We start from the raw sequence: 27917 nt of genomic DNA, 5'->3' as shown, positions 1-27917 counted from the left end.
CCACTCAGAACGCATGCAGCCATGGCCCGAGCCCCAGCCCTGGTCCTGCTCCTGCTCGGGCAGCTCCTGGCCGGGACGCAGGTGGCCGAGGCGCAGGTGAGCACAGGGTTGCGGGGGACAGCGGGCCAGCAGGCGAGCCAGCGAGCGAACTCGAGACGCCGACGGTGCCGGGGTTTGCGCAGCCGCCCGGCTGAGCCCCCATGGACGCCGGGGCCGCCCCGGAGGAACCCAGGTGGCCGCCTGGCCGTCTCCAGGCGGGGGCCCAGCCACGCCAGGGCTGCCGCCGCCACGGAGACGCACAATGTCGCCTTTGTTCCCCGAGGCGCCCCGCGGGGCCGGCGGGACCCCCCCACCCCCGGCTGCCCCGATGAGGCAGCAGACGGGGTCTCCGAGGCCCCAGCGCCAGGCCCCAGCGCGGCTCGCCCTGGGGAGAAGGGACGCTCCGTCGGGCTGACCCGACAGCCAGCCGGGGGCCGGTCGACCTCGAGAGGAGGGATGGAGAGTCCCAGGTGCCTAATGACGTTTCTCCATTTCAGAAAATGGGACCGCGCGGCCCCCCTGGCCCCCAAGGGCCGCCTGGGAAGCCGGGCAAGGACGGCATTGATGTGAGTTCGGGGCGTGGGGAGGGCCCGGGAGGGTTCCAGCTTCGGACCCCGCAAGCCTCCCCAAACCCCCGGGCCTGATGGCAAGAAAACTAAGTCCCACCCCCCAGAGCTGGGTGACGTCAGGGTGATGCGCCTGCACCCTCGTGGGTGTGAGATGAGACAAAGACGACCCCTTGCGCAGCTGGGCCCACCCCGTGGGGTCGCATCCCCGGGAGGGGCTGGCAGCAGGGTGGTCCTTGCGCCCGCAGGTGGGCCCTGGGGTCCCGGGGCCCTGCACCCCTGTGTTCTGGGGGCCGTGCCAGGGCTGCTGGGGGCTGGAGCCAGCCTCGGAGGGGCCGGCCTGTGGGGCAGCCCCCACCAGTGCCCCGTGCCAGCCACGTGGAGGGGCAGCTGACGCCCAGCCGGCTGGCCCGCCCCCCCAGTCACCCCCACCGAAGGCAGGGCCCCCCCAAGGTGTCTCCTCACCAAGCCTCGCCCTCAACCTGGACCCCACACGTCTCCCACCGGGCGGGGCCCCTGGCACCCCAGGGCTCCCAGGCCAAGCCAGCGGGGCCTTCCGTCTGGCTGGGGCCGGGGCCGGGGCCGCCCCCTCTGCCCGGGTTGGGGCAGGGGGTCTCTGAGCCGCCCACCCCCCGCCCCCTGGCGGAAGCTTTCTAGGCCAGTGGCAGGCTAGGGCCTCAGACGCGTCCCCTTCCCCTTGTTTCTGGGGGCTGTGTCCCTGAGCCCTCAGGGTGACCGACCTCCCAGGGCCGGCCTATGCCCGGCCTGGGAGAAGGGAGGTGCCCCCCAGTGGGGACGAGGGGGTGAGGGGCTCCCATCTGGGGTGGGGCCTTCAGGGGCCTCCAGGTCACACAGGGCGTCTCCCCTCTGCAGGGAGAAGCTGGCCCCCCGGGCCTGCCCGGGCCCCCGGTGAGTGTCCCGGCTGCGGTGGGGGAGGGCAGGGCGGGCCTGAGACGGAGGGGTCATTGACACCGCTGCCCCTGCAGGGCGGCCGGGGGCGCCGGAGCGAGGGCCGCAGCAGGGGCTGAGCCGGGGCGGGGGCGCGGGGGGTCCAGGCCTCTGTGTGTCTGCAGGCTCTGGCTTCGGAGCTTCCGCTGGGCCAGGAACACAGCCCTGCAGGGCGGCCGGTCAGAGGGCCGCAGAGGGCCTGCCAGCCCCGAGCCGGCCAGGCTGCAGCGCCCAGGTGGGCGTCGTACAGACAAGACCGTGCGAGGGCACAGAGGAGAGGGGGGCCCTCCCGGGGCCGGCGGGAGTGGGCGGCACCCCCGCCGGGCAGGGTCTCGGGACACACACGGGGCTGCCCCCGACGCAGGGGCCCCTGTCGGATTGCGGGGTGGCGCCCCCGCCGGAAAACGCTCCACCGCTTCCTCACGCCTCGCCCTCCCCCCACAGGGACCGAAAGGGGCCACGGGGAAGCCGGGGAAGCCGGGAGAGGCCGGCCTGCCCGGGCTGCCGGGCGTGGACGTGAGTGTGCCTGCCTCCCCAGGGCCCCCCGCCCCCGAGGGCCCCTCCCCGCTCCCCGCCCGGCCTGGGGGGCTCCTCCCCAGCCCCCGGAGTGAGGGCTGACCACCCTCCTCCAGCCGGCCGGGCCCAGCAAGAGAGCCGCGTGCCCCGCGGGGCCCCCTTGGCCTTCATCCCAGAGTGCAGACCGGCAGAGCTGGCGGGGACAGAGCCTGCCCACCGCAGAGGTGGGGGCCCCGGCGCCGTCGCTGGTCTGGGGACGAATGCCCATCACCCAGCCCCGTGGGCCGGCCACCAGGGCTCGGGGCCTGGCCCCAGGGCCTCCGAGCTCCGAGAGACGGCAGGCGTCGGGACGTGCGCTCTCCCGCCGGCTGGGCCGGCTGAGCCCCTGGCACAGGCCCCCCACGGGCTGCCCGCTGTCCCCAGGGGCCCTGTGTGCCCCCCGCGAGAGAGAGGCGCCCGGCCGAGGTCCCCACGGCAGCTCTGGGCTCGGTTTAGTTAGGGAGGGGCCGTGGCCTGTCCTTCCTCTGCATGTGGGAGGGGCCGCCCCTTCCACGTGAGCCCTCGAGCTCTTCGCCTCCCTCCCCAGGGTCTGACCGGGCGGGAAGGACCACCTGGACCCAAGGGGGCCCCCGGAGAACGGGTGAGTGCCGGCGCCGCGGGAGGCGGCTTCCGTTGCAGGCAGGGACAGCGCCAGGTGGCCAGGCTGACGTCCCTCCGTCCATGGGCCGTGGCGCTGGGGGCAGCTGCCGTGACTGGGACAGTGTGGGCCGCCCTGCGGGGGGTGCAGGAGGGCGGGGACCCACCGGCGTGGTGCCCGCCCCGCCCCACCCCCAGCTCCGGCCAGAGCTGTCCTGGCGTCCAGACAGTGGAGGGGGAGGCTGACCCCACGTGCCCCTCCCCGGGTGGACCCCTCCCACCCTGTCTCTGTGCCCACCCGCGAGGCGCACGGCCATCTAGGTGGTGCCCTACGTCTGACCACCGTTTCCTGAAGCCACTTCCTGGCCAAGCAGAGCTCTTGGGGAAGACTCTCCAAGCCCACACGCTGTCCCCTTCCCCTTGCGAGCAGTGACCTCCTACCCCAGCCCCAAGACACGGGGGCACAGCCCTGCCGTCGGGGGCTCAGCTGCAGGCATGCTGGGGACAAGCGGCTGCTGTGGCCCGTGGGCCCTTTGGAGCCCGGGGGATGGGGGGAGGGGGAGGGGGGAGCCCCGGGCCTCCTGCGGGAGCCTCAGCTGGGTGGGGACACAGGAGGAGAGTGGCCTTAGGCCACGGACAGTGTCCTCAGGATGCCAGGCTACAGGGGGCCCGGGCCGGGCGGGCAGACAGTCTGAGTTCTGGGCTCCCTCCCATGGGCCCAGGTCTCAGTGGTCCCTGCAGCAGCTGATCTGGAGGGCTTCCTGGTGGAGGGGGCACAGGCCACCAGGGGGCCAGAGGTCCCCCCACGCCCAGGGCCTCTGTGCTCTGAACAATGGGGCCCCTCCTCGGAGGAGCTGCAGGGTAGATTGGGGGGCAGGTTTGCGAACAGGAGGGTGGCTGAGCCCAGCCCACCCCTGATGCCCCATTTCCTTCCGCAGGGAAGTCTGGGCCCCCCAGGGCCACCTGGGCTTGGGGTGAGTCCTGTCTCTCTCCCGGTGGGAGTTTGAGGGGCTAGAGGGTCTGCCGTCCTTCTGGGCCGGTCCTGGGCTCAGTCTGGGGGGGGTCCTCTTCCCCAGGGGGTGGGGGGCGGCGCTCTTACCCACACCCACTGGGCCGTCCTGTTCCCAGCAACTCTGACCCTGTGGTTGGCTTTGCAGGGCAAAGGCCTCCCCGGACCCCCCGTGAGTACCCTCGTGGACCCCTGAGCATGCACCCCCTCCCAGGGCCAGCCTGGCTTCTAGGGCCCAAACCGGGGCTGGGGCGGGGCCTCCGTGGGGGGCAGAGGCCTGGCCAGCCATCCAGGCCTCCGTCCCCTCTGTCCGCGAGGGTGGAGCAGCCCTGCGTGGGGGTCCAGGGCCCTTCGTGCCGACCCCACCCCCCTCTGTCCCCAGGGAGAGGCAGGAGTCAGCGGGCTCCCAGGCGGACTCGGCCTCCGGGGCCCCCCGGTGAGTGGCTCCCCCAGAACCTCCTGCTTCTGGGAGCGGGCGCCCTGCCCCCAGGACCCCCCGGGTTCCACCGCCAGGGGCTTCCCCAGCCTCTCCCCTCCCTCTCTTCTCTCCTCCCACCATTCCTTTCACGATGGACGCCTCCGGCTGACATCCAGGGACAGGGACAGTAGACAGAGCCAGGCCGGGCGGGGATGGAGCTGGGGCGGCCCCCACGGACGCAGTCCAAGCGGCTCCTCTCTGGCACTCGCTGGTGCCCCCGTCCGGCGGGGGCCGGTCCTGCTCCACCTAAGTCGTAACCCACCCCCCAGGGACCCTCTGGACTCCCAGGCCCGCCGGGCCCCCCCGGACCTCCAGGACCCCCTGTAAGTACAGGGCAGGGGGCTGCCAGCGTGGATGGCTCCCCTCCCCCGCCCTCAGCCCCCCGGACCCCCAGAATCCGTACTCACACCCACTCTCCAGACACACCGAGTCCAGGGCCAAAGCAGAGACTTGGGGGTGGTCAGGGTTCTGGCCCCGTGGCCACCCGCCCCCCAGGGCAGATGTTCTGTCACTGTCACCTGCCCTGGGGACACCAGGCCCTGGCCTCACGGGGCTGAGGGGCCCGAGTCCCCTGTGGTCCCCGGGGGGTGGCTGTGGGGAGGGGGGGAGCGGCGGGCAGGGTCACAGTCGGCCCTCTCTGTTCCAGGGCCACCCGGGGGTCCTCCCCGAAGGCGCGACGGACCTTCAGGTGGGCGTCCTTTGTGAGGGGGCCTGTCTCGGGGTGGGGGCGGGGGGCTCCGGCCCGATCCCGGACCTTGGGACCGCCTGGAGGCCGGCTTGTTCGTCCCCGCAGGGCGGGCAGGGACAGGTCTGGGCGCAGCCTCCCGCTCCGGCAGGGCCCACTCCGCCCCTGCCGCTGTCCCGCCGGCACAGGCCGCACCCAGCAGCGGGAAGCTGAACGAGGCACAGCCCAGTTGTCAGCAGTCCGGCTCCTGGGCTCAGCCACACGCCCAGGGTGCCGGGCTGCACACGGCCCGTGTCGGCGGCACCGGGCGCCGCCGACGGAATCGCAGAAGGTTCCGGACGAGAGTCTGGGGCTCCCTGTTTTCTTGGCCTTTGTGCTTCGTCACCTGTGTCCCCGAGTCGGGGGCGTCTTCCAGGATGGGGACAACGGCTGAGCCAAGGTCGACGGGCCCAGCTCTGCCGGGTCAGCGGTGGAATGATCTCGAGTCCTCAGCCCCCACCCCCGCCCCCTCCCGACGTGGAGCATCCAGTCTGTGCCCGAGGGACGCACGTCCCCTCCTAAAGCACGTCTGCGCATGAGAAGCCGCCTCCCCCGCAGCAGGGAGCGGGCTCGGATGAAGGCCCCTTTGTCCAGCCAGCAGACGCTCGCTGACCGCGCCACCGCGTCTGCACCGAGGCTGGGAAATCGGAGCCGGGCCGTGAGGAGGGGGCCGGGGGCCTGGCGGCCTTGGCCTGGCTCCCACAGAGCCTGCGGCGGCCCCAAATGAGGCCCTGTCTGGGCTCCCAGGAGGCCCCGGGTCTGACCACTCTGTTTTCCAACAGTGCCCAGCCGTCTGTCCGCCAGGGCCCCCTGGCCCCCCAGGAATGCCAGGGTTCAAGGTGAGTGGTGGCCACAGGGTGACTCAGCCTGCAGCTCACCTCTGTATACCCCAGGAGGCCGCCAGCCCCCACGTGGGCTGAGATGGGAGCAGATGGGGGACCAGCCAGGGGGGCTGGCCTCCCGCCCGGCCCGAGGGCCTTGCTCTGAGCCCCCTCCATCAACCCTGCCGTCGGCTGGGAGCTGGCCTGGGCTGGCCCCGAACCCCGCCCCTGCCCCGCTGCGCCCCCGCGACCGGCCTGTTCCCCGGGGGCCTTGGTTCGGGGCGGCTGGGGGTGCAGGTCAGGCTGAGACTCATCACCCCCGCTCTCAGGGACCCACTGGCTACAAAGGGGACCAAGGAGAAGTCGGCAAGGACGGCGAGAAGGTATGCGGCTGGCGGCGGGCTGCCCACTCGGGCGGTGGCAGCTGAGGGGCACTTGGCGGCGGCGGTGAGGAGAACAGGGCGGGGCGGCGGGGCGAGCGAAGGGCTCCAGCGGCACCGAGGGCACACCCGACGGCACGCGTTCCTGGCAGCCTGGCCGCCCAGGGCCGCGTGGTTAGGGACAGGGTCCCTGCCGAGGCCCCGCCCCAGCCAGCGCGGGTGGCCCCCGCTGGTGGCGGCTTCCGCAGGAAGTGTCCCCAGCAGTCTCTGCCACCCGCCTGTAGTCGCTGCCGAGGGTCTGCCCTTCCTCCCCCACAGGCCTGGGTGAGGCCGGGCGCCCTCCAGCGCGGCCGGAGTGGCCAGGCCCCAGTGTGGGCAGCAGGGGCCCTCCCCAGCCAGGAGACGTGGCCCTGCCTCGCTGGGGGAGGGGGCGGGGCCGGTGGGCGAGGGAGGGGCTGGGAGGGCTGGGGGCTGCCCTCCCCCCACCAGTGCTTTCCCCGCCTCCCTGCAGGGTGACCCCGGCCCCCCTGGGCCCCCCGGCCTCCCCGGCACAGTGGGGCTGCAGGTGAGTGGGGGGCAGGCTGGGCGGGGGTGAGGGTGCGGGATGGGAGCCCCTTGGGCCGCTCGGGCGTGGGGGACGGCCACCAACACCCACAACAGGGCCGGGGCCGGGGCTGGGGCCTGAGCTGAGGCTGCGGGCTTCTGGGGGAGCCACCGGGGTCCCCCCGTGGATCCTGGGGCAGGGCGGCCCCGGGCGCTGCATCTCCAGCTCTCCGCCCACAGGGCCCGCGGGGTCTCCGAGGACTGCCAGGGCTGCTCGGGCCTCCCGGGGACCGGGTGAGTCTGCCCGCCCCCGCCTGCCTGCATCGTGGGCACCTGTGGCCTGGCCCATCAGCTGGGGCCCCCCCACCTCTCCAGTGGCCGCAGCTGGGCCGTGGGGCCGGGCGAGGCGGTCTCCGGGCCTCCCTTCCCTCGCCCTCCCCAAAGCGGGGCTGTGAAGGCGCCCAGGGCCCGGGGGGATGGGGCGGGGCGGGCCTTGGCTGACGCAGGAGGGGGTCTCGGGACCACTGGGCGGCCGACCCAGGAGGGGCCTGCAGGGGCGCGGGTCAGGTGGGGCCTTCGAGGCAGGGCCCCTCCAGATGGAGTGAGGTGCTCTGCGGGCTCGGGCTTCGCAAGTGAGGCCAGGTGCCCCCCTTCTCCGCAGGGTCCCATCGGGTTCCGAGGACCCCCCGGGATCCCAGGAGGCCCTGGGAAAGCGGTACGTGGGGATCTGGGGGTGGAGGGCGGCCCTACAAGCTCCCTGTCCCCTCTCCTCTTGCTCCCGGAGACACCTGCCCAGCCCCAGCGGGCTGCGGGGGCCCCTCCCGTCCGGAGCCCACCTGTGGGCTACCGGGCAGAGCCCCCGGGGGCACCTGAGCAGGGGCCAAGGGCGTCCCGGGGGCAAGTCCACCCAGGAGCCCCTCTGTCCTCCAGGGGGCAGCCACGTGCAGGGCAGCACGTGGGGTGCAGGGCGCAGGTCCAGGGAAGACCTGCCTTCTTTCTCTTGCGGGCGTGGAGTGAGCTGTGGCGACGTCCCCCAGGCCCTGGGGACCCTCGGCAGCATCGGCCTCAAGCCTCTGAGCACTTCCGGGCCGACCCCCACCCCCCACACCTCAGCCCGGCTCTCCCACCTGCTTGTGTTGTGAGCTCTGTCCCTTGTCATTCCAGGGTGACAGAGGCGAGAGGGGCCCGGATGGGTTCCGTGGCCCCAAGGGCGACCTCGTAAGTAAGAGACCCATGCGTCCTCGGGTCCCTCCCCATGGGGGACCGGCCTGTGGGGATGGGGGACACCCGGACGGCACAGGGCGGGGGGCCGCCCCTTCCTGGCGATGAGGGGGTGAAGGGGCGGGTGAGCCACTGCAGCCCCGACGTGCACCCTCCAGAGGCCCGGGCAGCGGTGCTTGACCCCGAGCCACGGCTGCCGTGAGGGAAGATGGCGCAGAGCAAGTGACTCTGGGGTTAAGCCAACATAATGAAGCCGAGAGGTGATTAAGCCACTGGAGTGACCGTGCCCACACTGGCCTTTGCCTGCGGACGCCCCCAACAAACGGTTCTTTCCCTGGCCCGAGCCCAGCGGCCAGAGGCCAAGGGGCGGCTGTGCAGGGCCCGGCGGGCCGTCCCCGGGCTGAGCACAGCAGCCGGCCGGGAGCAGGAGAGGGACCAGGGAGGGACATCTCTCCAGGGTCCCAGCCGCAGCGGCGTTCCTGTCTTTTAGGGCAGACCGGGCCCCAAAGGAGCCCCCGGCGTGGCCGGGCCGGTCGGAGAGCCGGTGAGTCCTGCGGCTGCCACGGCGCAGACACGGTGCCACTGCCTCGCGGTTGCGCTTCCTGTCGCCTGCGCCTGTGTCCCTCGCTGGGCTTCGCGCTGCGCTGTCCTCCTCCGGAAACGCAGAACAGCGGCCCAACAGCCCCCCAACAGCCCCCTGTCCTCATGCCACGGGGCCACCGCCCCGGCCGGCGCCGGCTGAGGCTGTCACTCCAACTGGTCTGTGCGGGGCGGAACGTGGGGTACAGGGGGCTGGGTGGGAGCAGCCCACACTCAGCCCAGGCCCCTGGGCCCCTCCCCGCCCGCCCCGGAGGACGGGCCCTGGGGGTGGGGACACAGCGCTGAGGGCCGCGACGGGGCAAATGCTGCGGTCCAGCCGCCGAACTGGCTGGGCCCTCAGCTCCAAACAGTCCGAACTGTGGGGCCAGACAGGCCGGGCCCAAAGCCCGGCCCCCAAGCCTCAGTTTCCCCGCCTGTAGAACGGGACTCTCAGGGCCGTGAGGGGTCGGGGCAGAGGTGGAGGGTGGGCGGCACCTGGGGGCTCTGCGGGCAGCCCCAGGGTAACCCACAGCCACTGAGCCGTGAGGCCGGTTCGGGGCCGGTGGCTCAGGAGGCTGAGTCCGTGCGGGGACAGGACGCGCGCCACCTGAGCAGGTGGCCCAGAGGGCGATGGGGCCGGGAGGACACCGCCTGTCGGGCCTCACGCCCCCGCCTGTCCCCAGGGCATGCCAGGCAAGGACGGCCGGGACGGCGTGCCAGGGCTGGATGGCGAGAAGGTGCGTTCTCGCCGGCGGCCCGCAGGGGCGGGGTCTGCGGGGTCTGCGGGGGGCACCCCCCGGCCCAGCACCCCTCACACCCCCACCCCCCGCAGGGAGAGGCTGGCCGCAGCGGCGCCCCAGGAGAGAAGGGCCCCAACGGGCTGCCGGTGAGTGCGGTGGGGGCTCCCAGGGCAGGGCCGGCTCCCATGGATGCCTGGGTGGGGCCCGTGCGGGGGCTCTGCCTCCAGCCCGCGTTCTTCCGCGCGCATTCGGCAGCTCTGACCCCCGACCTCTGTGCCCTAGGGCCTCCCTGGAAGAGCAGGGGCCAAGGGTGAGAAGGGAGAGCTGGTAGGTGGCTTCTTTCTCCAGAGGGGAGGGAAGGGGCGGGCGGCCCAGGGTCCTGGGCCGAGGGGTGCGGGCGGGCGCTCAGGGCTCCCGTCCGTCCGTCCGTGCAGGGCCGAGCTGGAGAGCTGGGCGAGGCCGGCCCCTTAGGAGAGCCCGGCGTCCCGGTGAGTGCCCCCCGCCCCCACCCTGCCCCACCGCACCCGCGGGGCGCAGACCCCGCTGACCCCTCCCTCCCTGTGCAGGGAGACGTGGGCGTGCCCGGGGAGCGCGGCGAGGCCGGCCACAGGGGCTCCGCGGTGAGTGGGGACGGGCGTGGGGAGCGCGGGCGGGGAGGCGGCATGGAGCTGCTGCCACCCTGAGGCCCGGCTTCTGTGCGGGCCGGGGCACGACACCCCCGGTGAGGGCCAGGCCTGAGCGGTCCTGCCCGTGAGACCTCTGTGCTGAAGGGACAGAGCCTCGGGCCCCGTGGGCGCCGTGGAAGCTCCCACGCCATGTGTCCCTGCCTCAGATGGAGACCATGGGGACCCCAGCGAGCGCCCGGGGCCCTGGCCTTCGGGTCCGGGCACCGAGTCTGGCCGATGCATGAGCCAAGGGCGTGCCTGACCAGGCCTCCGGGACCCCCACCACCCGTAGGACACCCCCACCTCCCTGTAGGGCACCCCCACCTCTGACCCTTACAGCTGGGCCACAGGGCTGGGGACCAACCAGCTCCCGGGTCTGCCCGGCTCCCGGGGCGGCCGAGCTGCGCTCACACCCTCGTTCTGACCCTCAGGGGGCTCTTGGCCCGCAAGGCCCTCCCGGGGCTCCTGGCATCCGAGGCTTCCAGGTGGGTCGGGTCTGGGGCCCGGGTCTGGGCCCAGGGAGCTCCCGTGGGCCAGTGGGGGGCCAACCCTGTGGGGCCCCCTGGTGGGTGCTGACCAGCCGGCCTTCGTCTGCAGGGCGCCAAGGGCAACGTGGGGGACCCCGGCCTGCCAGGCCCCCAGGGCCTCCGCGGCGGCATGGGCGACCGGGTGAGTGGGCGCCCGGGCCAGCAGGGGTGTCCCGGGGACCGCGGGGGACGGGGTCACTCAGCACTGAAACGAGCGTGAAAACCAGCACTCTGGACCCGTGACCATCACTGCGTCTCACTTTCCGGACTTACCTCGTGGCCTCGTGACAGCCAGTGGGCTCGCTGTGGGGTCCCTGTCGTCCGGGACAGTGTGGGGGCACAGAGGCCCCAGCCGGTCGGCGGCCCCCGGGCCCGTGGGCGCCCTGGCGTCTTCCTCGGCCGCCCGCCCTGCGGTCGCACTCGGCGCGTGGGCCGTTCTCACGCGGCCGTCTGGGCAGAGGGGGGCCGTCTGTGGGTTACGTTTTAGCGTCCAGCCCGCCATTCCCAGACGCGCCCCTAATGTCCCCCTCCGCTGGGGAGGCCACCGCGATGCGCTCTCCACCCTCGGGCTCGGCGATCCCGGCGCTGGGGCGTCCGCCCAGGGCTGCGTGGGGTGACGGAAGCGAGACCCAGTCAGAGGCGCCTGCGAAACAGTCGTGCGACACTGCGGAGCCCCTAAGGGACAGGCAGTGCCGCGGGAAGACCCCGAGACGCCGAGGGGACAGGCGCACGGAGGGGTCACGCGTGGCAGCCTGGCCCTGGGCTGAGCGTCCAGGGAGGGCGCGCGCACCTTCAGTCCCGGCCCCTCTAACGCTGTGCCTTCTCTCCGCGCAGGGCCCGGAAGGAGCCACCGGCCCCAAGGGCGACCAGGTGGGCCGAGCGGCGGTGGGGCGGGGCGGCCTTCTCTCTCCCCTCCTCGTCTTTCTCCTTGGCTCTCACCTGCTCCTCCCTCCCTCCCGGTGGTGACGAGCACGCTGGGTCCCTCTCGGGGAGGGCGTGCCCCCTGCGGGCCCCGGGCAGGGCAGGTCTGCGTTTCACCTGCTTCTCCAGGCAGCCCAGGCCCTCCCATCCCAGCCGGGGAGCTGTCCGCGGCCACAGCCGGCGTCGGCCTGGTCCCGTGCCCCGGCCCCACCGAGGTCTGGGAACAGCGCGGACAGTTCCTTTAGCGTCTGGGTGTCGTTCCAGGGCATCGCCGGTTCCGACGGCCTTCCCGGGGACAAAGGCGAGCCGGTGAGTGTGACCGCGCCGACCTCGCTGTTGCAACAACCGGGCACAGGCCGGCCCGGTTCGGGGGCGTTCCCCGCGCGGGGAAGGGCCGCCTGCGGGTCCCGGGAAGGGGGAGCTGCGCCGCGTGTGCCATCCAGGTGGGGTCACGTGGCGGATTCACGGATGGTTTGACTTCATTTCGTCCCCGACTAGTAACATGCTAGGTGGCTCCTCGGCAACCACTTCCCCCCAAGTAACAACACGTGAGTCACTGAAATGCTCACCTTCTCTCCGCAGGGACCCAGCGGCCCCGTCGGCCCCAAAGGAGAGGTGAGTGGCTGCCACACGGCCTGACGACAGACTGCGAAGGGGCCCCCAGGCCACCCGGGGGGGGCTGCGCGTCGCAGATCCTCGCTCCCTGCGGGAGGCGGGTGCCAGCTGGGGGTGCTGCCCGGCCACGTGGCCCTGCTGTCTCCCCAGCCCGGCAGTCGAGGGGAGCCGGGCCCGAAAGGCATCCAGGGTCCCAACGGCACCAGCGGCGTGGAGGGCGTCCCGGGCTCCCCCGGGCCCGTGGGCCTCCAGGGCGTGCAAGGCGTGCCTGGCATCACCGGGAAGCCCGGAGTCCCGGTACGTTTCCCTCCTTTCAGAGCGTGACAGTCGGGGGCCCTCAGCGCGGGACCAGCACGTGGCCCGCGTGCTGACCGACTTCGGGGTGAATTTCAGGGGAAAGAGGCCAGTGAGCAGCACATCCGGGAGCTGTGCGGGGGCATGATCAGCGGTGAGCGATCCGCCCGCCCCCGCCCCCGCCCCCGCCCCCACGGTCCTGGGGCGTCCGGGCCACACGCGGGCCCCAAGCACAGGGTCCCGTCACGCCCGGCACGTGGGGATGTCCCGGGTGTCCACTGAGCAGTTACAAGGGACGCACAACTGTGCCCCTTCGGCTTTGGCGGACCAAGTGGACATCTCTGGCCACTCTGAGACCGCGTTTCTGGCAACTTGTCCCAAAAACAAGAGTCCCCTGTGCAGCCTGTGATTTACCCCTCGGCGCGCGGAGGAGATGGGACGGCAATTGTGCCGGGTCCCCGAGGCACCAAAGCCGTTTCCGGTCCATAAGCTCCCTTTCGGGAAGGCAGGGCCGGTGTCCCCGCCTCGCACAGGGCACTCCTGGTCATCCTCTTCGACTGACCGCTTGTGTCTTTGTTTCCGAAGAACAAATCGCACAGCTGGCTGCTCAGCTGAGGAAGCCGTTAGCGCCAGGAGCCATCGGTCGGCCCGGACCTGCGGGCCCCCCGGGCCCCCCCGGGCCCCCGGGTTCCATTGGTCACCCCGGCGCTCGGGGGCCGCCTGGATATCGTGGCCCCACCGGAGAGCTGGGAGACCCCGGACCCAGAGGTGAGAACAGGGGGCCCCACCACAGCCAGGCGAGGAACCCCACACGCGCCACCGCCCACTCCCCTCTGCGGGGATGAGGGAGGGGAGGGGCCCCAAGGGAACGCGGGCCCTGGCCTGGCCGGTGTCCCCCACACGGCCGCCTGAGGCTCTGCGGGCGGCGCCTTCCCGAGGAGCCGCCTCGGGCCCAGCCCAGCCACTTCCCCGCCCGCCCTGCAGGCCCTATGCCGTTTAAAACGCGATGTTCTTCTCAAACACCGCCAGAGCCACACCTGGCGGACGAGTACGCAGGCCCCTTTAGGGAAACGCAAATGCTGCCGTGGGAAAAGCCGGAGTCCAAAAACTCCACATCCACGGACAGAGAATGAGGGGGCGTAACTTAGGAAGGAGACGGAACCCCCCGGCGGCCCCATGCGGTGGCCTGTCGCACACACACACCGCAGGGCGTGCGGGGCCGCAGACCGTGCTGGATGCCAACCTGTTCCCAAGTGCCTTTAGCACTGAGCTCGCCGTAAGACGCAGAGTCTGCCAGCGCGGGGGCCGGCAGCGCACGACTCCCACGCGCTCCGCCTTCTGACCCCACGGTTTTGTTCTAAAAGAGCTGGGACGCTGCGCAATTCAGCCCTGGGGGGCGGACGTCCGGGGCGACGCTGGGCCTCTGCGAAGGCTCCGACCCCTGCGCGTGAGCGGCGTGGCTGGCCCCCGGCCCCGCTGTCTGCCCGGCGTCCCTGTAGCAGCCGGAGGCCCCCCTTACCCGGGACGTGGTTCCAGAACGGGCTGCGCCTCTCAGCTCACACTCGGCGACACAGGGCACAGAGGCCAAGGCCGGCGGGGGCAGGTGGCTGGGACCACACACGACCGGGGAAACGTTTAAAAACAGCGCGGCAGAACTCGTGGGCTCGAAGCCACATGGGAAGCAGGGACACGCTCGGTGGCGTGACAGGCCTGCATGTTTCTGAACAGAACTGAGATGCGGCGACAGGCGGCCGCTGGGACGCGGGGGTCGCGCGCTGGCTTCCCGTGTCCCGTGTCGGGGCCCCGCAGGAGCGGCGTGGGCCGGCCACGCAGGCCACGGCGGTGAAGAGCTGGGCGCCGGGAGCCTGGCGGCCCACGACACCGCCCCCAGCCCCTGAACCCGCGCTTCTCCATTCCCCCCGACAGGGCAGCCAGGTGACAGAGGGGACAAGGGCGCGGCCGGCGTGGGCCTGGACGGGCCCGACGGGGACCAGGGGCTGCCAGGTACGAGGCCGCTGCCACCGCCCGCTCTGTCTCGCATGCCTCCCCCACCCCCGGGCCTCCCCTGGGTGGGTAACGCGCACCCCACGGCGGTGACCCGCTCGGCAAATCCAGTTACATTCGATTTAACTAGCGCCATCTGGTATCCACATCAGTTAAATTCTAACAGAATCTTCTCCTCGTTGACCCGGAAGTGCCCTGAATGTTTAAATTTCAATGTCAACCTAAGTGCTGTCCCCAGTTCAAAGGCCAGCCCTGCCACGTCCCACCCCAGCCTTCTGGGGGCCGGGACTCGCTCCACGCCCACCCCCCCTGCGCCTTGAGCCACAGCCCGGCTCCAGGGCCCCGCCCAGGTGGGGGTGCACTGCTGGCCCCCCGCCCCGTGCATCCCCCCATCCCCACCACGTCCCCCCCACCCCCGTTCACCCAGATGCATTCTCCCCACCCCACCAATTCACTCGAGTCTGAGCCGCGACCCTCGGGACAAAACCAGACCCTGTGGACACCTTGCCCGGCGCTTCTCCCGGGGCCAGAGACAAGCCAGGAGCACAGAGGCGGGGTGGCTGCCGGCCGGGCCCCGGCGTCCACTCACCTCCCTCATCTGTCTCAAGGACCGCAAGGCGTGCCTGGCGTCGGCAAAGACGGCCAAGACGGGGCCCACGGTGAGCCCGGGCCGCCCGGAGACCCCGGCCTTCCCGGCGCTGTCGGCGCCCAGGGGACCCCCGGCATCTGCGACACCTCGGCCTGCCAGGGGGCCGTGATGGCCGACGGGGAGAAGTCGGGTCCCAGGAGCTCCTAGAACGCAGCCCAGGCAAGGGGAGCGGTGCCGACGGAGGCGGCGGGCTCTGGGGCGACCGCCGGGCTCGGCAGCGCCCGGGCCTACAGCGAGGACCGCCCGCCGAGGATGACCCGCTGTGCCGACACCCTGCTCAGCCTCGCTGGCCCGCCCCCGGCCCCCAGCCCCCGGCCCCGCAGTGGCAGCAGCTGGACACCTGTTCCCGAGCGTCCTTCCCCGGCTGCTGGGAGGGTGACCTCCTCGGGGGTCCACGGGGGCCTGTCCGGCGGCGGCTCTGGACCTCAGGCGCAGCAGCGCCCGGAGGCCAAGAGAAAGATCAGCAGCTTGTTTACGTGGCATTCGTGTAAAGACTTAGGTAGGACCCCAATAAAACGATACATGAAACCCTCAGATGCATGGCCGCCTGCGTGTGGCAGCAAAAATGAAGGGCTCCCGGCCAGCACCCCCCGCGCCCCGGTCTGGCCTGGCCCCCCTTACGGACTTCAAACTGCTTCCGACCGGCTTCCAACCAGCAGTATTTATTGAAGGTGACGTTGCATTGCACTAACCCTGTCGGTATTACCTGTCGGCGTAAATAAAGCCACTCGTTTGAACAACTCAGTTCTGAACACTATAGTTTATTACATGGAAAATAATGGCTCTCGGCACGGAGGCGGGCTCCGCGAAGCGACCCCGGACAGTATCTCTTCCGCGGACGGAGGGGCTTCGGCGGGCGGGCCTGGGCGTCCCAGGCCGGAGGCGGGGACAGGGCCGCGCTCCGCAACGCCGTCTGTGCGCCCAGGGGTCGTTACAAGGGGAGGCGATAAACAAATGAAATAAATTTCCAAACTACTTCTAGTGAAGAACATTTTGACTTGTTCCAATTGCTAAGGGGGCACATTTAAATGTCAATAAAATAAGTAAAAGCAATGTACCTTGTAAGACTAAAGAAATTATGAAGGATGTTAATTCTTTAGTTATCATGTTAAGAAAACATGATGGAATCAGACAGATAATTGAAAAAGTACTTACTAATTGCCAAGGTGTCTTCATCCCCAATGGTCTAAGAGGACATTAATGGACAGATACTCTGTTTTAGATAAATACTTTCACACAATGTGCTTTCAAAGTCCCCCCTGGAGTCCCACTGGAGCCGTGCCCTCGAGAGTTGGTGGCCGGCGGGGGCCCCAGGGCTGCGGGCTTGCGGGGCGCGGGGGGCTGCGCGCTTCCCAGGAACCAGTGTCCCCTCGGGTCACTTGATCTCCACGGCGGGGCTGCTCTGTAGACTCTCCTGCGCGGGGCCTGTCACCAGCGAGTCTGGTCTGGTCAACTTTAGTCTCCTGCCAGTTTTCCCGCAAAACACACTCTCAAATTCCTAAAGATGAGAAAAGTGCACCGACTCAACACGGGAACTGCCGCCTTCAAAAACACGGAAGGCAGAAATTCAGAGCCGACCCACGTCCGCACGCCCAGCTGCCCCGGGGTGCCCCACGCCGGCTCCCACCCCTTCCCAGGAGGGGTCTGTGCTAAAAACAGTCAAACGTTGTTCTCACATAGTTACAGTCACAGGCATTTTTACTTTGTTTTCCAACAGCTTCTCAAAATGCCTGGCCAGGCTGTAAAGCCATCTTATATTTTACTGATTTTATTTTTTAGAGAAACAGACTGGTTGCTCCACTTAATCGATGCACCGTTGGCTGCTTCTTGTATGTGCCCTGCCTGGGGATCAAACCCGCAACCTTGGCCCATCGGGGTGACGCTCTAACCAACTGCGCCACCTGGCCAGGGCAGAATTCACCTTTTAAAGTCACTAAACAGGAGTCAGAAGCAAGCCAGCCCGTTCTCAGACAGAAGCCAGCCGGCGGGGAGGCTTCCAACGCCGCCCGCACATGCGAGGCCAGCCCGGGCGCCGCCTTTGTTTCTGGTACTTGGCCAGAGGGGGCCCAGCTGTGGGGCCCAGCTGTAGCTCCACCTGGACCCTCTCGGTCCCGGGGCCAAGGCCCTGGGCGCTGGGGGGTGACCGCGACACAGGGAGACGTGGGCCCCCCCAACCCCTCAGCCGAGCTGGTGGTCAGCTAGTCGTTCTCGTTCAACTCCCTCAATCAGCGTCTGTTTTAAATAATCGGTGAAAAACCTGAGTTCTCAGAGGTTTTCACAATTTATCAAAACACCTCGACACAGCCTGGCCGGCGCTGGCATCCCGTTAGGTCTGCGCACAGGACGCCGACAACCGGCGCTGTGCTCCTCAGTGGGGGAGCACGCGGGGCCCCATGACACGCGCGTCGGGAAATGACACCAGCGTTACGACGAGGCTGCGCTGGCGCCAGCGCAGAGACAAAGGGTTCAAGCCACGGCGGACGAGGGTCTTCGAGACAACAGCCACGTGAAGTGGACGGAACGTGGACCTCACAGAGCTCTGAACGGGGAGGCACATCCAGAGCAAACACAAGGCGGTGTCCAGTCCGACCGCCAGAGGGGACAGGTTTGAGCCACGACTCATGACCTCGACCTAACAAACACGGGCTTCACCAAATGAAAGACGCGCGTCCTCGCCACACGAACACGCAGCTGCGCGGAGCTGACCCCGCAAGAGCCCTCGGTGGAGTCGCGATGAACTTTGCAAGACGGCTCTTCCCGCGGCCTGTCTCCCCCCATCACGGCGTGAGCAGCAGACGAAGGACAGAAGTCCCCACGTCTGGGGACAACGAAAAGCCGCCTCCAGGGAGCGAGGCGAGGCTGGGAGAGGGGAGCTGTGCGGAGACAGGCAGCCCCGCCCCACGCGGTCGGGGGCGGGGGGCTTCCCCGGGAGCGGCGAGAGCAGGCTGCCGGGGCTCACGAGCAGGACAAGGGTGCCGATCACCGAAGTGAGCTTGCAACTCAAGGCACCGGGAAAATCAAACTTAGAAAGGAAAACGGGAAAAAGGAAAAGGTTTAAAAACAATGAACACAAGAGCGAGTTAGGAGAGAACGCAGTTGCACGGGCTCCCCCGTCCCCAGCGCGGAGGGCGGGCAGGCCTGCGAGCCCCGCGGAGCCCGCGGGGTGGGGGGGGCGGGGGACGGGGGAACGATGAACGAACAAGGGAGGGGCGCGCTCGTCAGGACAGAGCTGCCACGTGGCCCCCGGGAGGGTCTGCGCACACGTGCCCTCCCACCGCGCCAGGCGACCGCCCTCCTGCCCTGGGAGCCGGGGGTCCCGTCGGAGGGGTTGGGGGGTCGTGTGCACCCACTGACCACGGGACCAGTGGACCCTGCACATGACCGGTGACCCCCGGCTGCCCCACCTGGACGTGGGTGAATGGGGGGTGCCCTCCCTGGGGGGAGGAGAGGAGGTGCCGGGGAGAGCGGGGGCGCCAGGCAGGGCCTGGCCTGGCGGCTGGCAGCGGAGGCCAAGGCCAGCACGGTCCCCTCTGACCCCCGCCGGCTAAACAGGCGCCGGCGGTCAGCGGCTGCTGGAGACGGGAGACGGGCCAGGCAGCTCCCCAAGCAGCGTGGCTGACGCAGCACGCGGGTGGGCAGGTGCTGGCAGGGGACCCCGGCGCCGGTCCTCACGGGGGAGCGACTATGGGACACGCGGCAGCACCTTTGCACCTGACAGCCGGGCGGGCGCCGAAGGGAAGTGGACACCGGGCAGAGCCGCCCCGCCCCCAGCTTCAGGGGGACCGGAGGGAGGCACAGCCCTGCTGCCGTCCCACCGCGGCGCCGTGCGCCCGTGACGCTGGCCCGTGACACCCCCGGGACCACAGGCCGAGCGGGAGCGCTGCCCGAGCGAGGTCACGGTCAGCACCCAATGCCCTGCCTCGGACCCTGGGCTCCAGTCGCACTGACACAGAGGCGCCAGGGGCAGAGGCGTCGCGCCTGCATCCACTGTCAAATGGGTCGGGAACACAGAGACGCTGTGCAGGACGGGGCAAGTGGGGTGACCCCTCAGCCTCCGTGGCCCCAGGGGAGGCCGGGAGGGCACACGAGGGGCTCGCAGTCCCGCCCCTGTCGCTGCCCCTAGTCGGCGCGCGCGACCCTGGTCGACGGCCGCACCTGGTGCCGGCAGGTCGGAAACAGCGCGGGTCCCGCCGACCACCGCGCCTGCCTGTCCAGCGGGGGCTGAGCAGGAAGCCCGGGCGCCCCACGCCCCACCCTGACCGGGGTTCCGCCTTCACTCCCGCCCCAGCCTCTCCCTCCCGCAGCCCTGGCTCCCCGCACAGCAAAGCATCCACCAGGTCAACCAGACTGTGCCGCTCGGCCTGACCCCTCCGACGCCCGCCGCCGCAGGGCCCCCGCGGCCACGCCGCCTCCTCCAGACACTGGGGACAGCTGCCCGCAGGCCAGCGGAGTCTCTGCCTCATTCCAAGTGCCGGGGTGGCCACAAAGTTCATTTAGTTTTTCCGTAAAACGGGAGATGCCCTTTCCGTTTCACCGAGAGCCTTTTTGATTTGGATTTGTGAGTAGGTCGGCTCTCCCCCGCGCGGTAGAACATTGACTTGTCAATTAACGTCTCAGTGTGATCCCTGTCGACCTCAACGGGCCTGTCCAACCAAGGAGCGCGGCCCAGCGAGCAACCTCCAGCGTGAAACCTCGCAGACACGCGCCGTCAGCCACAGCGCCTTCTCCACGCACCGCACAAATGTTTTTGCATTTTTATGTTTCTTGAAATAATAAAGCATAATATGCTGAAAACTGCTGTTTTCTTCCAACTTCAATATTAAAATGGCTACACAAAAGTTCACCCACTTCCATGCTTTCTTTTCAAATGTAGCCAAATTGACAGCTGTCACAATACAATCTAACGAAATTGTTTCAAATGAAGTCATAAAGACACTAAGCGCTACCAGAGCCGCTGTAGGGAAAAAACCAAACCAACCTTTTGGCCAACCCAACGCGCCTGCCCAGAGCCGGTCGGAGCAGGCAGGGCTCACGGGGAAAACCAGACACGAAAGTACCGCGGGAAAAGCACTGCAGCCTCACGCGACGTATTCGAACAACAACATTCAGGCCAGTGAGGGGGGAGTGACCGAGAGCGAGCGACGCCCGTGTGTTCAGGCCGCCACTCCCTAACCCCACGCGCTGCTGACGGACCTGCTGCAGCCCACGTCTCTGCGGGCCCTGGGCCCAACGCGGAAAGAATGTCCGGTTCGATGGAATTAAATTTCAGATACACCCAGGAAGGACGACACCCGTAAGTTACTGATCTCGTTGACCTTAACGTGTGTGCGCGCGCACGCGTTAAGTTAACAAGGTTTAGTTGTCGTAACACCTTCGTTGTACTTAACAAATTCTAGCAACGATTTTCTAATAGGTACGCAGAGGCCAATGCTAAATGATTTAAAAACCGTAATGGCTTTGTCTTATTAAAGTAACCAGCAGGCTTCCTCTAACGAGAGCGTTAAAGAGGAGCGAATCCCGACACACAGGGACCCCACTGGGGGTCTGCCCTAAGCGCCGCCTGGAAACGCAGCGAGGCAGTGAGAACCAGGAAGGCAAACCCACTGCGAAGCTCACGTGACAGACAAGGGACACAGCTACCTGGAGCGCAGCCCGGCTGAGCTCCTGGACCGCCCGGCACTCGAACATGGGCGTCACCGCGGGAGGCGGCTCCCCGTCCCCACCGCCGGCCTCAGCCCAGCCCTTCGGCCACACAGCAGCGTGGACGGGGCGCGCGGCTCACGCCACTGAGGCCCATCCCCCGCCACACTGCCCGCCCGCCCACTCGGCAGCCAGCACCTGAGCCGAGGTCCCCGAGCCGAGGTCCCCGGCAGAGCCCAGAAGCCACAGCCGCCGCCGCCTCCGCGCTCTCCTCTGAGCCTGGGAGGGGGCGGCAGGACCGGCACCGACCCCCCGGCCCAGCGGGAGCCGGGCCCGCGCACTCGCGGGCCGCGCGAGGGGACCAAGCGCGCAGGCCCCAGCGCCCCGAGTCGTTCCGCGGCCCAGGCCGGGCAGCTGTGCCTGGCCTCTGCCCTCCCAAGTCTAGACCGCCTGTTTGACGTTTACCTGCCTTTTCTTTCGGGGCGGGGGGCGGGACTGTTCTTGCTTCAACCCTTTGGGTTCCCCGAGGGCAAAACAGAAGCCCTGCCCCCCGGGCCCCTGCAGCCCCTTCGCGCCCGGCACGGCGCACGGCGCACAACAGGGGCTCGGCCCGCACGGCCCTTTGCCCGGGTCAGGGCTGCTCTGCCACCAAGTGAACGAGCCTGGCTGCGGCCGCCACGGTAACCACGAGTCACGCTGTCAGGGAGCAGAGCTCTGCTCGCCCGGACTCCGCTGACGTCAGGCTCCGGGACTCACGGGGCAGCTCGGGGGGAAGCACACAGGGCCCGCGAGTGGCCGGCCCCGGGGGCTCGGCCCCAGACCCACCTTCTTCAGAGAATCCCCGTGCCGCTCCTGGATGTACTTCAGGAAGGCGGTGGTCCACTGCAGGGTCGTGGCCTTGTCCGTCTCGGCGTTGCAGAACGGGACCAAGAGGTTCAACTCGTCACAGCAGATGCGGATTCTGCGCCTGCGGCAGCGAAACACGAGTGACCACGCGGAGAACGGGGAGCAGAGCGCGCAGCAGAGCCGCCACCGGTGGCCCTCAGGGGCCTGGCGCCCGCCCCGGGAGCTTCCCCGCTGACTGCTCGGGGCGGGTGCGAGTGTCCAGACCAAGGACGGAGCCACACCCCTGAAACCGGCGGAAGTGCCGTGTGGTTGTTCTGGGCAGGTCGTTCTCCCGCTCGGGGTCACGGCCTGCCCCCCGCAGGTCCGGGACTAGGTCCCCCAGCTTCGTTTCTCCAGGGGCCTGGCTCAGAGGGCCACGGACTCCCGCCGGTTACTGCCTGGAAACCCGGGCAATTTCAGAGACAATGTAAGTCACAGCTGGAGTGACGATGAGGCCACTTGTAACTTCCACACGTGCGTGCAGAGTCCCACCTAAGCCGACACTGAACCACTTCAGTGGCACAGCCCTCGCGTCTCGGCCCCGCGGGTCACGCGGGCCTTTCCGCAGACAGCGGCCGGCTCTCCCCGGCGCCCACCCCGGCAGCACCCCGCCTTGTCTCAGTCTGCGCAGGGGCGGCCCCTCCGTCGGACGGACAGAGGCTCAAGACGAGGTGGAAAGAATAGGCGGGTGGTTAAACCAGAAAATGGCAGAGATAAGAACAGAAACTTTCACTATGAACACGTAGGGTTTGCACGTAGTAGGTGTTCGGTAAATGGCTATTAAATCAACATCAGTAGGAAAATGCACTTTGTCACCCGCCGAGCTCAGTGAGGTGTGCATGCGCCGCACTGGAGGAGTTGGGCCGGCGAGCTGGCTTTACTACGTCCAGTTAGAAAGAGAGCACCTGCCTCAGCCCCACCCGGGGCCCCGAGCCGAGCGCTTGCCTTGGTCCCGCGCCCACGGGAGACTGGCCCGCGCGCTCGGTGCGCACCGAGGCCAGTCAATTCTGTGTGGACACCCCGCTGCCAGAGAGGAAAGCTGATCGCCCTTTGATTCCACACAGAATAGCGCAAGTGAGCCCTACAGGCAAAAAGACTTAAATATAACAGTTCTAACCGCCTCCGTCCCCAACATTCTTAGAAGAACCAGGACAAACTGGTAGCGAGGGTGCAGGGGAGCTGGCCGATGGACTGACCGCCCGTCAGGAAGCGCCGCCTGTGAGGCGGGCCCGGCCGGCCTCTGGGAACGGGGCCGGGGCACCGCCGTGGACTAGGTGGGGCTCCCCGGGCCGAGGCGGTTGGCTGAACTACGCTGGTTTGCAGGAACATGGGCTTTCCTTCTGGGTCTGGCACCCAGCTGAGAGCTGGGCAGGGCACGCCCACGGGACGGGCCCCCATAAAATCGCGGGCCCTGAACCTGTGCGCAGCGGACCTGATGTCCCAGAACTCTTGGCTGGGGGTCAAGTGCTCCCACGAGACTCCCTGGGTGGGGGCCCTGGCCGCCTCCCCTTGAACCTTTGCCAATTTTGCCCCGTTCTCTCTCTGTAATGAATCAAAGTCACGAGTCCTCCTACTCCATCAGGAGGCCTGGGGGTGCAGAGGACCTCGATCCACCCAGCAAAGCCAAGCCCGCATTCACGCGAGCCGCACTTCCTCCCTCTGGACACGGACGGGGCTGCCTGCCTGTACAGCGGGGTGCCCATCGTTCCTGACGCGCGTCCAAGGCCGGTGTCCGCTGACGAGCCGGCACGCGGTCCAAACGTGCACCCACCTTCTGTCCCTCTCCATGCGGTTGTGCCTCTCCCTGCGCTGCGACCTCCCGCCCGGGGCGCTCTGGGCCTGCTCCCCCGCGTGGGGCTGCGACGGCTCCGCCGACTGCCAGGGGCCGGGGGCCGCAGGCGCACCGTCCCCCACGTTCTGAATCTCTCCCAGGGCTCTCCGCTCCACGCTTGTGTCCAGCTGCCGTATCCGACTCCGATTCCTCTTGTTTATTGCTTGTTTGCACAGCGCTTCTTCTTTGCAAAAGAAAAAAGAAGAGGCACTTTAATTTTTTATTTTCCTTAACTGATCTCTGTTAATGCTGACTGCATTTTTTCGCATCTTCAATCCAAGGCATAGGCATCGGCGAGCCAGGGGCACGGAGACCCGCAGAACGCGAGCCAGGCCCGGCGGCCGCTCCGCGTGTCCAAGCACCGGACAGGGCATAAACCCGTAACTAAACCCCAGCACGCCGGGCGCCACAACACGGCCTTGTCAAGGCCCCCTTGCTAACCAACAGGCGTTACCTGTCATCTACGAATGGAAAAAACTAACAAGGTGCCTGGTTTTTCTGATATTCAGAAGAGGACAACAGCTACGTGGCTCAGGGTTCAACACACTGTCCCCTGACAAGTGGGTGTCCCCACGAGGAGGAATCTCATCAACGCTCCCGCCCGGGCTATGGAAATACGCCGACGTCCCCCCAAACACAGAGCGGCAGACGTCTAACTGCTGTGCGTGGGGCCGTACACCCCTGCGAAGCCACACAAAGCCACGCGTGCAAGAACCCTCAGTGCAGTTCCGCGCATGGACAGCTTTTCCAGGGAGACAGACTCACAGGCACTCGTTACGTCTTACTCCTTACGCTGCAGTCAGTACAGGGGCTACTTCAGGGTTAACCTTCATATCTGACAGCGGGTAACATACACTTTTGCAGAAAATGTCACAAAAACAAGGGAAAAAAATAGCCCTGGCTGGTGCAACTCAGTGGATTGAGTACCGGCCTGAGTACCAAAGGGTCACTGGTTTGATTCCCAGCATAGGACACAGGCCTGGGTTGCAGACCGGGTCCCCAGCAGGGGGCACAAGAGAGGCAACCACGCTGGTTTTTCTCTCCTTCTCTTTCTCCCTCCCTTCCCCTCTCTAAAAATAAATAAAAATTTTTTTTTTTTTTAAATAAATCTTTGCCATGGGAGAAAACAGCAGCCGGCACCCCATGCTGTATTCGCTGGCTCTCAGAGCAGCTCAGTAAAAGCCGTGCTGTCTCTGTGGGTAACGTGACACATGATTTGTTTTCAGGAAGAAGGGGATTGGGAGTGAACATTCGAGGAAGCGGAGTTTGCCTGCAGCAGTGTCTTATTTCTAAAACTTTCTGAATCGCCCCGTGCCCACTCGCTCCCACCCCAGGCCTTGGGCCCCTGCAGACCGTCTCCTGAAGCGTCCGGCCGACGTCAGGCCCCCGCCTCATGCATGGAGTATAAAATAAGAGGGAAAAGTGTGCTTTGATGGCTCGAAGGTAACTGAACACTTATATAAGTCTCTTGTTTTTGTGTTAAGCTGTTTACTATTAAGAAGAAGCAGCCCCGCACTCAACGTTTCCATACCCGGAGTAACTACGACGTTTGTAATCCAGAAGAATGCGCCAAGTGAGGTGATGGGGGTGGGGGATGGGAGGCGCCCCAGGACAACACTTTTGAGACCATTCGTGTTCGTAAACCCCTCCCCTGCCCCACAAGGCCACAAGGACAGGAGGGCAACGGTCAGGTGGCAGTGCCCTTCCACTCGGTGGCTTACCTCCCACTTTGATCCAAACCTGCTCAGGCAAAGCTTTGTTTCTACTACCTAAGGTCTGCTTAGTGGATTCAATTTCTTGTTGGTAACAGAACGAAAACGCTCTGGGCAGCCCGATGTCCTGATGCTTGGCAGCCTCGAGGACAGAACAGGAGTTGCTAGAACTCTGGAGAAAACAAAGCAACGGGAGCTTTATCAATGCGTGACTTCTCTTTCCTGCACAAGTAAAAAGCACAGAAGCAGAAGTGACTTCAAAGCTATTCACGTGCACCCTGGCAGGTGTGGCTCAGTGGACTGAGCACCGGCCTGCAAACCACAGGGTGGCCGGTTCGATTCCCAGTCGGGGCCCAGGCCTGGGATGTGGGCCAGGTCCCCAGCAGGGAGCGCACATGGATGCTTCTCTACCTCTCTTCCTCCCTCCCTTCCCCTCTCTAAAAAATAAAATCTTTTGAAATAAATAAAATCTTTTGAAGTAAATAATAAAATCTTTTTTTTAAAAAAAGAAGCTATTCAAATGCAGCAGGAAGACCTGAGGTGCACTGAGGACTTCTAAAAATCCCCAAACCGGTAAATGCTCTCAATTTTAAAATAAGCTCAATGGCAATTAAAGGCCCTAGAGCCGCAGGTGAGGAAGCCGCTGTCGCACCTGAGTCTGCGCCAGGGCGGCGCCTGCCCCCGAGGAGCAGGCATTGGCCGTGAACAGGGGGTAGGTGAGCTGCAGCGTGGTGGCCGCACCGGCCGTCTTATTTTTCACTAACGTTGTGCATTTGTTTTGTTGCTGATGAAGAGGAACGTTCATTAACTCGGACGGGTGTCGAATAAGAGTCACCAAACTGCCAAGAGAAAAGAAAACCCAGACACCTGGGATGCGGTGGGAACGCGCCTTGACACCCGCCCCTCGCGATGGGGAACGCGGCGTGTTCCTGACAGCAGCGCCCCCACCTCGGAAGCCTCCGCAAAGCAACTGGCAGCTAGTGCGGGGACAGCTCCAACCTTCTCCGGGACGGAGGGAGGGGCGGTGTGTCGCCGCCTTTCCTAACCCCCCCTCCCCTGGACCCCAACCTCTGAGAGCCACCCTCCAAAAGTCAGGACTGTGCACAACAACACGGGGTGGGGTGGGCAGAAAGCTGAGGGGTTGCCGCGCTGCCGGGGAAGCTGCGTGTTCCACTTAGGGCCTCGCTGCGCGTCTCCCGCACCCAGACCGCGGGCCTGCTCCCTGGGGGCTGGCGGCCAAGGGGAGCGGGCGGCCCCGCACAGGACCCCTTCCTCCCGCCACACCCAGGCCCGGCGGGGCCAGCCCCCCGCCCCCAGCCCCGGGCACCCACTTGTTGAGCGCCACGCCGGGCTCGGGGGGCTCTGCGCCGCGCGGGGCGGGCGGGGGCTCGGCGGGGATGCTGTTGAAGCGGTCCTCCAGGCGGACGCGCACCGCCGACTTGGCCCGCGCCTCGGGGGCGCCCTCCGCGGCCGACGCGTTCTCTTTGCCGGCGGCGTCGGGCGCCTTGGACCGCGCTGCGCCCGGGCCGTCGGCGCCCGGCGTCTTCTCGGCGGCGGCGGGGGGCGCGCCCGCCTCGCTCAGCAGCATCATGCGCAGCTCCTGGAAGTCGATGTGGCCCAGGCACGGGTTGGCGCCCGCGAAGCCGCCGTCGGCCAGCGCGGGCGGACACAGCAGCGGGTACACGGGCGCCGCGCCCCCCGCCGCCGCCGCCGCCGCGCCCCCCGTCGCCGCCGCCGCGCCGCCCGCCGCCGCGCCGCCCGCCGCCAGGAAGGCCGAGTTGAGGCGCGTCTCGAGCTCGCCCTCGGCCGCCGCCTCCATGTGCGAGTAGAGGATGTGCTGCAGCTGCGTGTACTCGACCTCCGTCATCTCCACCAGGCTCAGGTCGGTGGTCGTGAAGCTCAGCCCCGCCTCGCCCAGCGCCGCGTCCGCGCCCTCGGGGCCCGCCGGCCCGCCCGCCTGCGCCTGCGGCGGCCCCCGCGGCCCGGGGCCCGACATGCCGGCGCCAACGGCGGGGGGCGCGCGGCGGGCGGGCCGGCGACGGACGCGCTCGGGCGGACGGCGCGCCGGAAACCGCCGGGCCAGCGCGCCTGCGCGGCCCCGCCCCCAACGGCAGCCCCTCCCCCTGCGCGCCCCTCGCCCGCGGGTCCCGCCCTCCAACCGCCCGCCGCCCCGCCCCTCGCCCGCGGCGGCCGGGTCCCGGCTGCGCGCGCACGCGGGGGCGAGGGGCGGGGCCAGGCCGCCCGGGGTCAGCGTCCGCGGGCGGGAACCCCTCCGTCGCCGGTTCCCGGAGCCGCGTGGTGCGTGTGGGCGCACGCCGCCTCCGTGCGCCCCAACAGTAGGCAAATGAAACGGGGCCCCTCGTGCAGGTGTGCCTGCTGGGGAGCCCGACAGATGCACACGGCCGTGGCTCCAGTTCCACGCCGGGCGGCGCAGGGCGTGCAGCGATGCCCCCGCGAGTGCTGGCCGGGGAGCGCAATTCGAGCAGCTTTGCTGAGATGACGCCCAGTCCGTACCGCTCGTCCACGCGGGCGTGCGGTTCAGGGACTGGTAGTGCTCACGGCGCGGCAGTGGCACCCCGAGAGGGCGAGAAGCCGGTGCCCGTGAGCACCGTCTCGCCTTCTCCACCCCCGGATGGGCACTCCTTTCTGTCCCTAAAGGTTTGTGTACTCCTGCATCTCGTATCCTGTGTAAGTAACACTATATACAACAGGTGCGCTTTCACACAATTACTTTTGCAGGCTCAGAATGATGACTGTATCCACCATCCCACCTCTACCCAGCTCAGCAGCGTGGCTGGTTTCGTGTAAGGCAAATCGGGGTCCGAAAGGCTCCTGATGGAGGGCTTCCTCCCCAGCAGGCTCTCCAGCTCGCTCCTCTGCCCCCCCCCCCACCTTAGACACCAAGGTCTTGGGATGCGACCCGTGTCTTTTCCAGTATCTTTGCTTTGAACAACTACAAGATCGTTATTTGTAG

At 67.9% G+C, this 27917-nt stretch overlaps 2 protein-coding genes across 3 annotated transcripts; one reads left to right on the top strand and one right to left on the bottom strand.

The window, feature by feature from the left end:
• The first annotated feature begins 21 nt into the window (after positions 1-21).
• Positions 22-15022, top strand: COL9A3 (collagen type IX alpha 3 chain). The gene is made up of 27 exons (XM_054577556.1): positions 22-96; positions 537-605; positions 1998-2069; positions 2656-2709; positions 4097-4150; positions 5699-5755; positions 6067-6120; positions 6629-6682; positions 6901-6954; positions 7322-7375; positions 7825-7878; positions 8372-8425; positions 9144-9197; positions 9293-9346; positions 9483-9527; positions 9635-9688; positions 9767-9820; positions 10297-10350; positions 10463-10534; positions 11227-11262; positions 11578-11622; positions 11896-11928; positions 12079-12225; positions 12322-12376; positions 12808-12990; positions 14149-14226; positions 14835-15022. Exons 1-27 carry the CDS (start codon positions 22-24, stop codon positions 15020-15022), a joined length of 1857 nt encoding a protein of 618 aa, XP_054433531.1.
• Positions 15023-15738: 716 nt separating this feature from the next.
• On the bottom strand, positions 15739-26939 carry TCFL5 (transcription factor like 5). Of its 2 annotated transcripts, none has more exons than XM_054577493.1 (6): positions 26275-26939; positions 25596-25782; positions 24953-25115; positions 23172-23415; positions 21341-21482; positions 15739-16373 (listed from the first exon to the last, which is right to left on the bottom strand). In XM_054577493.1, exons 1-6 carry the CDS (start codon positions 26937-26939, stop codon positions 16251-16253), a joined length of 1524 nt encoding a protein of 507 aa, XP_054433468.1. In that variant the 3' UTR covers positions 15739-16250. The 2 variants fall into 2 exon arrangements, with proteins under 2 accessions (XP_054433468.1, XP_054433469.1); XM_054577494.1 differs by having other exon boundaries at positions 23172-23412.
• Positions 26940-27917: the final 978 nt, after the last annotated feature.

Source organism: Pteronotus mesoamericanus, unplaced genomic scaffold (genome assembly GCF_021234165.1).
Source record: "Pteronotus mesoamericanus isolate MK-2021 breed Mesoamerican mustached bat unplaced genomic scaffold, CSHL_Meso_final contig_436, whole genome shotgun sequence".
Taxonomy (NCBI): Eukaryota; Metazoa; Chordata; class Mammalia; order Chiroptera; family Mormoopidae; genus Pteronotus; species Pteronotus mesoamericanus.
Note: the sequence above shows the minus strand (reverse complement) of the source record. Positions and strands in the feature narration are given on the sequence as shown.